The sequence below is a fragment of the Helianthus annuus genome, chromosome 4 (genome assembly GCF_002127325.2).
Source record: "Helianthus annuus cultivar XRQ/B chromosome 4, HanXRQr2.0-SUNRISE, whole genome shotgun sequence".
NCBI lineage: Eukaryota > Viridiplantae > Streptophyta > Magnoliopsida > Asterales > Asteraceae > Helianthus > Helianthus annuus.
Window position 1 is genome coordinate 174579382 of NC_035436.2, and position 10318 is coordinate 174589699.

Consider the following 10318-nt stretch of genomic DNA (forward strand, 5'->3'; position numbering starts at 1 on the left):
CTCGGAGAAAGAATTCTTGGTGTTATAAAATTTAGTACTCTTGTCCAACATGTCACATCTTCATTCAGTTATTTCAAATGCCTTTTCTTCTCCAAATAAAGCCAAAATATCCATCTTAATCTTCCTCTATTTCCCACAATCACAAGGCAACACTTAATATTAGATGAGAAAGAATTCATCTTCAACTTGAATTCCGAAATAAAATCACCATAGAAAGAGACCAGATAAGGGACTTAACGACTAAAACGCTGATGGGTCAATCTAACGACCCGTTTGACTAAAACCCACTACCATTGTCTTGACCCGCCCTTTCGCTACCTACAAGCACTACTATGCGGTGCTTAAACAATGAAAAAGGAGGCCACAACATACAAATTTACAAACTTCTCCTTGGTTATCAATTGTACATATAGGAAAGTTCACATGATCATCCAAGAAGAAACAAGCATCACCATTTACCAATATTCTGGGACCACTGAGGGCCATAACAGAGATCTGGTTTCTCGATATGTAACAGTTGGGTTTGTAAAGTTACTAGAAGGCTATTAACAAAAGAGCTGAGCTTTCTAAGACCGGTGATGGTGGAATGATCCATGTATGACGGGAATATATGACGACTCGTCTCTTTCTGTCTCACTACTGTACGACCCATGTACCCCATGGTTATGAGGTTGACGGGGGACGGCTGGCAATATCATAGGCAAGGCCAATGCACCACCAAATCTCCTAAAACCATATGTAGACAAGGGCATGTTTGTAACTTCACTTGGTTGTTCATGATGATATGCCGCATGATGAATCGGGTTCCTTTCGCGTGACTGAGAATTAGCCCCTGAACTCTCTCTGGTTCTCGAAACAAGCCTTTGTAAAAGAAAATTAAAAAAAAAAAGATGCAAAAAAGGCAGTGGTTAATGAAAGGACAAACATGACATATGTTTAGACTTTTATAAAAAAAGAAATTAGCCATAGAGGAAACGGGTCAGATGGGTCAAAGTCTCCTAAAGGCTAAAGTACACTTTTAACACACACAACCTCCTGAATTGCTTTATTAAAAAAATCAGTGTTTGAAATATTACAGTTTTTTGTAAGCATGTTTACAGTTTTTTGTAAGCATATTTTAACCAGCATAATATAATATAGAGTAAAATGTCATTTGCGTCCCTGAGGTTTGGCCACTTTTGCGACTTTCGCCCAAAGGTTTGTTTTTCCGCATCTGGATTCAAAAGCGTTAATATCTTGCCATTTTCATCGAAAAAGATGAAAATACCCCTGGAATAACCTTAAAAACGGATGGAGTTAACGAGTTGGATGAAAATGGGAAGATTTCAACCCTTTTGGATCCAGATGCGGAAAAACAAACCTTTTGGACGAAAGTCGCAAAAGTAGCCAAACCTCAGGGATGAAAATGACATTTTACTCTAAAATATGTAAAAAACATAACAAAATTTTGGACAACAAATGTTTTGGGTCAACCTAAACCAACCCAACCCGTTTCAACCTGGGCCAATAAGCAGTTATCCCCCACACTCACTTTGTGTTTGAGTCAGTTAGAGGAAGAGTTACCGTTGGGTATAGTAAACGGGTTGAGCCCGAGCGTGAGTTGATCTCAGTGTAACAGGGTTAACCGGAGTTAAATTGCCATGCTCGATAAAATCTCTGTCTGCATTGTAAGGAAGGAAATGACAGTTCCAACCCCAGCTTGGGTGTTGAATGTAAGTTGAATGAACATTATTACGAGGGGCAGGATGGGAATTTAAGGGGTGATGGAAGTTGGAACCGGCAACATGCTCGTTGGGTCGAAAATGAGAAACGTAAGAGCGAGCTGAAGATGGTGTGGCTGTGTGTTGAGCAATCATAGCATAGTTTCCTAGGAAGTGAGCAACTGCATAGACAGCCTTAATTCACAGTTTGTTTCTTTTTCTTTCTAAAAAGATTAAAGTATAAGAATAGTCCCTGTGGTTTTACAAAATTTTGGATTTGGTCCCTAGCTTTCCAAAAGTACACGGATGGTCCATGCGGTTTGCACTTTGTAACTCATTTAGTCACCAGCCAACAAATCTAAAGGTTTCAGGAGGTCCAAGTTAGGGAATAAATGTGTTACAAAGTGCAAACCATAGGGACCGTCCATGTACTTTTGGTAAAAGTTGGGGACTAAATGCGTTACAAAGTGCAAACCACCTGGACCATCCGTGTACTTTTGGAAAGGTAGGGACTAAATCCGATTTTTTTGGAAAACCACAGGGTCTGTCCGTGTACTTTACTCTTCTAAAAAAATATGGAAAGATGAAGATATCATTAGAATTTTGAAGAACTTACATGTGTTTAACGCAGACTCGGTTTCCCTGAAACTATTTACAAATATGAAAAGGTCAAAGACTGGATAATTATAATTATAATTATAATTTGATTAATACTTAAAGTTAAGTTCCAAAATCTCGAAACGAGTATCAAAGCAGTTAAAGATAAGACTTGGGCTTTAGTTTCCTATTAACGTTACATCATTTCGCCTTCACAAAACTACACAAGATTAAATCTTGGTTGAAATTTTGAAAATTAATTAACTCCTACAAAAAGATCATTTCCATATTCGAAGATTTTTTTCTCCAAACTTGCAAATATGTTACGAAGATCATTTCTTGATTGAGGTTGTTATAGAAATAAAAACAGATTACTTCAGTAATCAGTATGGTATCAATCAGTTCAGAAATAACTGCCAGTACAAGCTCAAGGATGGAAATAACAACGCAAATTGGTTACAAAGAGAATGGTATTTTTCGTAAGTTACCTTTTTCTGTTGGAAATTAAAATTTATATTCTATATCTATATGGTAAGATTTCATTTGATGGCTGCTCTTTTCCTTTTTTTTTTTTTTTTTTTTTTTTGCAATTTATAGATTTTCATGCAAAATACTGAGCTTTGTCATCTTGAACTTGTGGTGGCGTATACACTTTAACTTTAAAGCAGCAGTTAGAAATGTAAAGAGTTGTCTTACTCAAATGATGAATGAACCATAAAGCCACCAAACGGATGCCAGCGAAGTCCAATTGGCTGTAAAAGGGTAGAACGAATAAGAAACGTTTATCAATCAAATGATGCACCGAGAATATGTTAAGTGCTCACCCATCTAGAGTAGCTCAAATCATGTGCGCTCTCGTGTGGCATCCAGTCTCGCGCACCACTCTCAGAAATTGTATGTGCGGAACCATCTGCAAACAGCCATCTACCACTCTCAACCTTGCGACAATTAGGACATTGCATTGCTCCCTTTGTATTAAAAGCTGATCCAATGCAATCTGTATATTATAAGCAGGTTTAATGACACATGCCTTACTAAGACAATTATCAAACATATATACTCAATATTATTATTTTTATTTGACCGTCTAACTTACACACCCTCTAATCTGACTCTAAAATTTACCCCTTTGTCCGTCATGGGACTTAAACCCTCAACCTCATGGGGATGGACACTTTACTTCACACCTTGATACCGCTACGCTACAAGCCCTTTCGTATTTATAAATATTAATTACTTTACATGTTAATAAACTACAGTGAAATTAGGAAATGCAGTAGATTGAGCGTATCAACCAACAATAATATATAACAGAAGCTAGCAGAAAATTCTGTAAATCATCTTGAACTCTCAAATAAGCCAAATGTGTGCCTACCTCGATCATAAACGCCGTAAACTTGAACTTTTGTATTTTTATAAATCAAAATCCATGCTAGTCTACTTTCTCCATTTTTTTACCATTTTTTGTTGTCATTTCCATCAAGCACATGAACAAGCAATGCATCAACATAATTATCCAATTCTGGCAATGTATATACCTCTACAATCTTCCTCCTACTCCTCAAACAGATAATTAACCCTAATTCCTCTATACCAATTTAACTCTACTCAAAACATACATCCATAACCACCAAACACACACCCTACCTTCCAATTTAAAATCACAACATCTAATCAACAAAAACACTAACTCTAACAACAATTACAACATCTAATCAACAAATTACAACATCTAATCAACAAAACACTCGCTCTAACAAAACCTACAACATCTAATCAAACTGCATTGAGCATTCAACCGTACAAAACAATCGATCGATTCACAATTCACGAAACACAGATCAAACCGAAAGTATTCTCACCGAGATGAAACTTGTGGCCGCAGTGAAGCTTGGCGATGGACCTATCGCCGTCATCGATCACTAAATCGAGACAGATCGAGCAGGGAACCGATGAGGAACAAGCTAACGCCGGCGACGGTGAGTTAACGGCGGCATTGATGACGTCAGAAATGTTTGAAGCAAGCATGATTGATTTGAATGAAAATTGTTGTTGTAGTTACATTGAAATGGATTGGTGGAAGAGATAAGATGATTGTTGTATGGAAAATATTTCGGAATTTGGCGTCTGATTTTTGTACAAAAGAAAAGAAAAGTTTTCTCACTCAATCCGGCCTGTCAGATTACGTGGCCAATAGAACCGATTACGACGGTGATGGATTTATGACAACATGTAACAGGACTCTAGTTCGTTTCTTGTTTTTTTTTTTTAATTTTAATTAACTAAATTAATAATTTTAGGATGTTTAACACAGTATAATAATTTTGTTTTTACTTTAAAATTTTTCTTAAAGAAACTCATTTCGTTATTTACTATTTTCCAATTTCCTAAGAGTTATTATTTTTTAGAGTTAACTATGTTTTTCGTTTACCTGATTGGTTGAAAATAATAGTTACAGTCCATAAATTTTAAAATTGTCAAAATAGTACTTGTATTTCACTTAAATAAGAATTACAGTTCACCTCACTAACCTCATCCAATAATTATGTTAGTTTATTTGAGATGAACATAATGTTTTTGTTATTAAAATTAAAATATAAGTAAATAAAGAATTAATTACGTTTTTCGTCCTTGTAGTTTGTTGAAAATAACCATTACAGTCTATCAGTTTAAAAACTGTCAAAACAGTATCAATATTTTTACAACTTCCACCTTCATCTCACCAACAATGGCGGTTATCGACTTCATCTATCTACTATATTTCACTATACTCTTCACTATCTCCGTTCTTCAGATCCAGCCAGAATATCACCTGCTCCGGCTCAAGCTTTCACACTAACGTCAATTGTGATGGGTGAAAATTAGGTGGCCGGATATTGGATTGTAATGGGGGAAAAGTAGGTGGGCGACAGTTTCATTCTGGTGTAACCGGTTGACGTAGACAAATCTGAAGCAGGTGGAGGTGACGGAGGAGATCGGGTTGACGGTGATATGAGCGGTGGTGAAACCGAGTCTTCGGAAGATAGTTGTGGAGTCGGAGCAGGTGATGTTCCGGTTGGAACTGAAGAAACAATGAGAATTAAGATTAAACTGAAGAATAGTAGTGATGCGTGTCGAGTGTAATATATTTTTTATTTATATTTTAAGCCCTTTTTAACACTTTAGTCAAGTTTTAAATTTATAAAACACGATATTCTACTAACACTAAACACACATATGGGCAAGTGCACCCATCGTGTAACACTCCAAATTTCGTATGTTATAAAATAATATTATTTTCATGATGTTAAATGACGGAAAACGGTAACCGTAAAACGGTACCGTAAGAAAATGATAGTAAGCTTAAATATAAGTGTGTAACTAAGTTAAACAAAGAAAAGAGACCAAGTTAGTGTGGAAAATTAGTAATATGAGCAAACTTTAAAAGTCAAGGGGCTAAATGTATAAATGTGGAATGAAATCTAATAAAAAAAAAAGACTAGTTTGTGGGTATGTGTGTGTGCGTACGGGACAAAGAGCAGGAAGGGGGAAACCCTTCTCCATCAAGCTTTGCAAGAAATCCAAGAAATTAAGGAGGATTAAGGCTAGGTCTTTGATGCATGAGTTTAGATTCATGATTCCTTAAGTGTTCTTGACATCAAGTAAGTCAAAATTCATGATTTGGTAATGTTTGATTTAGTGGGTTATGTGAAATTGTGAATCCGTATGGAATCAAACACGAATGCATGATGATATGAACATGTAGAAATTGAAATTATGCTTGAATTTCTCTATGATGATGAGTTAGGATAAAACCCACTTGTGTGTCAAAGATGATCAAAATTTATGAAATTCTACATGCTAAATTAGATTAATGTTGATGATATTTTGATGAATAGATGATTTAGAATAATATGTATATGCTCATGGTGGTGAAATGAGAAGTTGAGAATGCTTATGTGGGTCAATGGATGAACTAGGGAAAAACATGCTTTAATTACTTGTACATTATGCTTAGATGATAGTACGCACACCAAGTGTTTGATGAAATGTCTATGTGACAATAATATAGGAAATTGTATGCAAGTTGTGGGTCAATATGTATAAAGAGTGATAATGATGTGTTTGTAGTAAACTACTATGAAGAAGACGTGTTAGATTGACTCCATGTGGAGATTTTGTTGATTTCATTCCCGGGTAGAAGTGTGCACTAATGGCTTGCACTATGCGTTTAAATGATGTGATGCACACCATGTGGTGGTTTGATCCGCTAGTTGTGAACTTGAAGTATATGTGAAGCATATGAGAGTCCTAAAAAGAATCATTGTTGGAATAGTATAAGGTTAGCTTAATACGTGTTATAGTGTTAGTTGTGGAGTTATAGAAATACTAGTATGAATGGAATGAATTACGTGTATGTGTGTGTACATAGACAAGTAATTACATGGACATATGTTCTTGAGTTGGAAATTTGTATGCTTGATGGTTGACTTTCTGAAAAGTCAACGAATATGCGAATGGTATGGTTCGACTTATGAATGCTATTGTAAGGTTTAGGAATAAATATGTGTCATGAGTTAGGCTAATAACGTGTTAGACGTGCGTGTGTTTAATACGATGACACGACAGATTACATGAGTTGAAATGACATGAACTTGGTTACATGTATTATGCTTATTAGAAGTGACTATAGACGTCAAGTATGAATTATGTGATCGATATGATCGTTATCATGCACGATTGTGTATGCTAATAAGAATGTGATTTCGATGACATGGAAGTATAGGGATCATGTCGAGACGGAATCAAGCACGGAAGACTACGGGTCAAGAAGTGTCGAGGAAACAAATATGAACACGGATGCATGAGGTAAGTGATTCCGAAATCACTTCTTAGTTGTTATGTGATGTTATATGCAATCTAATTATATGTGATAATTGAGGTCAAATAGGAATGAGTTGTATGATGTCAATAAAGTATTAAACGGATCTTAGTTTGATCCAAGCTAGGCAGGTGTGATTAAGAAATTGTAGCTAAGTAGTGAGATTGGTTACTCATGCAAGAAATTCCTTTGTTATTAAGGATATAGCATAATTGACTAAAATGCCCTTGATAGGTATATCGGGCAAACGACCTTAGAAGTCGTTTGGAATCAAGATGTTCGATTAGTATAATATTTTGGTCAAGCATGAAAATGTGGAGTATGTTTTTGTATGTCATAAACTACTTAATGCATAAATACCCATAACGGGTCAAGGTAAGCTTCTGACCAAAAATATGTTAAAAATAGGTAAGACATCCAAGAATCTAATCCTCTATGATAAATGACGTTGATATTAAAAGGTTCATGAGGAGTCGAGGTTAAGTAATCAGATTATGTTGATAAATGCACGAACGGGTCAAATAGTTAGAAAAGGGTAATATGTCGAATGCACGTAAGTTAAGAATTTCCTTAATCCGGAGGTAGGATTTTAAGTTGATATGATAGAATATGAATTTACAAGCATGTAGGAAGAAACGGGAGGTTAAACGGGTAAACGGTTCAAAAGTTATGCGCGTTTTAGTGCGTACGGACGACGAAACGGAACTGCAGAAAACTGCAGTTTCTAGAGGGCGTCGCCGACGGGTATGGGGGCGTCGCCGACGGGCTCCAGAAAGTGAATTTTTGTGCTGACGGGTTAATTTCCTGTCTACGGGTTTTTGGGCTACGGGCAAATGCAAGGCCCGTCGCCGACGGCCCTAGGGGCGTCGGCGACGACCTCCCCAAGTTCCAAAAGCTGAAATCTTGTTATTTAAGTTAATTTATGTATCGTAGGCTTCGGTTTGTCATCCGTGGTCTACGGCGGACCTTCCAAACATGATTTTGATGGTTCCTTAGATGTTTATGAGCTATAAAGCTAAGTCTAATACCCATGTAAATAATGTATGATTATGTAAGAGGTACGCGTGATCTAGCACGTGTACATAAAGGTATGCATGTATGTAATGACGTAGGAAAGGTATGAACAAATGTAGATGTGTATGTATGTATGTATAAAGATATGTACGAGCGTATGCAGGTATGTAAAGATGTAGGAAAGGTACGTACGTAAGTAGAAGTATATGTATGTATGTAATAAGACATGTATGAGAGTATACACGTATGTAAAAATTGTAGGGAAGATATGTACGCATGTAGATGTGTATGTATGTATGTAATTACGCATGTATGCATAATTTAGTCACGTTGAGGGTTAATGTTATTAATGGTGCACCTTGAGAATGAAAAGTAATGCAGGTACATTATTGAAGCCTCACCAGGAAATGGATACGCATATGAAATGCTTAAAGTTTGAAAGATGACGAAATGTGAAGTGTACGCGAATGAATCTTGTTTATATAATGTGTACTAATGTTATGAATGTATGTGGTGAGTGCAGGTTATACGGATAACGGGCGAATTATCACAAGAATTAGAGATCGAAGACCGAGTCACGAGATAGATTGTACGGGAATAATTAAGTATGTACTATTAGTAAACATGACTTATATTTTATCTTTGTAAAAGATACATTTTAAAACGAACTTTCAAGTAAGTCAAGACGTTTGTAATGAAAGAAATTTTATGGCACGAATTTCCGCTGCGACTTTTGACAAATACGAATTAGGGCGTAACAAGTTGGTATCAGAGCCCTGGTTTGAGAGAATCAAGTAACAGGAGGTAAATACTTGAACTCAAACCGGTGTGCTCTCGTGACCAAGAACCCGTACAATCTAAGACTCGATCGAGGCCTAAATGCAAAAGCGAATGTAAGTATGTATTAGATTATGTATTTGAAGGAAACTAACAGTATGTTATGTGCAAGGTAAGCTTAAGAGTTTGAAGAGGGTGATCCGTGAATGCAGAATAGGATGAACGCCAAGGCGGGCGAAGGTGCAAATAGGCAAATTAACCCCAGGTACACAATACTAATATGTATGAGTACCGACGTCAAAATAAAAAAAAGAAGGGGTCTCCTTGGGAGGGTAATTATTAAACGAAAGACCATGATGTGGTCTTGGGGAAGTTTTAGAAATATGCAAGAAACTGAAGCCCATCTCTCGGGCATAAGGCGATGATTACACGAAGGCGATGATTACTATCAAGATTTGCTAGATTTTGCGAATCTTAGCGTTGACCACGGCCCGTGTTGAGCTGGGCACACCCCTGTGTTGGGAATAGAAGCTTCTATAGCTTTGTATTTTCTGCAGACAACTGGCCACGGGGCCGTGGTCAGCCTTCTGTTTCTTTGTTTTGGCTTGGGAAGATGTTGTCGAGGGGTCGGGCATGCTACGTTTATTCCTTTTCTTTGTATTCTTGTTAGATTTTGCTGCATATTTGTTCCTTTTGTTCAATTAAGCTCATTTCGTCTTGAAAATACAAAAGGAAGACAAAAGCACACTTTTTCCAACATTAGTACTAAAAAAATGTTAGTTTTATGCCTCGTTTGATGTAATTTATATGTTGCATTTTACACACATCAAGTAGATAAATGAAGTTGTTAACCGTCATTTGTAACACCTCAAAATTTTGCGTCCAATAATGTATTGACACGTGTCTTGAGCTTACACGTGGTATTAAATACTTAATAAAGGACTAAAGTTGACAAACATGAAAAATATGTAAATTCGAGGGTTAAAGATGTCAAAGAGGGATAAATACATTGTACAGTAACCCTAAATGATGCTCGTACCTTCAAACGGATAAATCATGGATCGTACGGAACGAAATACGGAAGAAAGTGAGAGATTACAAACTACAGGGGTTAATTGTGTCAACATGTTTAAGTTATACCTCTGAGTGACCCTTTAACATACCCGAGGCTTTGTAACAGTAAATTACACTCACTAGAATATACGATATAAATTTCACGAAGTTCCGTTTTGAAACGAGAAAGTTATGATCAATTCCGTATGCGAGGGGTTAGAAGCGTCAACAATGAAAGATAAGGCTTTTCGGATAGTAATTAAACTAACCGGGGACTTAACAATGCGGGTAAAAGTCGCGAGGCCCTTATTCGTAA

At 36.6% G+C, this 10318-nt stretch overlaps 1 protein-coding gene and 1 long non-coding RNA gene across 2 annotated transcripts; one reads left to right on the forward strand and one right to left on the reverse strand.

Moving 5' to 3' along the window:
• Positions 1–369: 369 nt before the first annotated feature.
• LOC110937351 (E3 ubiquitin-protein ligase RFI2) lies at positions 370–4496 on the reverse strand. Its single transcript, XM_022179760.2, has 6 exons — positions 4160–4496; positions 3122–3294; positions 2994–3049; positions 2317–2348; positions 1564–1882; positions 370–861 (listed from the first exon to the last, which is right to left on the reverse strand). The coding sequence occupies exons 1-6, from the start codon at positions 4323–4325 to the stop codon at positions 567–569; spliced, it is 1041 nt and encodes a 346-aa protein (XP_022035452.1). The 5' UTR covers positions 4326–4496; the 3' UTR covers positions 370–566.
• Positions 4497–5766: 1270 nt separating this feature from the next.
• LOC110935100 lies at positions 5767–8806 on the forward strand. The gene is made up of 3 exons (XR_002588867.2): positions 5767–5938; positions 7063–7145; positions 8696–8806. It is a non-coding gene; the product is annotated as an uncharacterized LOC110935100 (long non-coding RNA).
• Positions 8807–10318: the final 1512 nt, after the last annotated feature.

Bases quoted from the DNA above. Each gene is read 5' to 3' on its own strand.
- LOC110937351 (XM_022179760.2), bottom strand. From the start codon at position 4,325: ATGCTTGCTTCAAACATTTCTGACGTCATCAATGCCGCCGTTAACTCA. The intron at 1,883-2,316 runs GTAAGTTCTTCA...CTGTCTATGCAG, and splicing joins CGAGTCTGCGTTAAACACAT to TTGCTCACTTCCTAGGAAAC. The intron at 862-1,563 runs GTAACTCTTCCT...TCTTTTACAAAG, and splicing joins CCCGTTTACTATACCCAACG to GCTTGTTTCGAGAACCAGAG.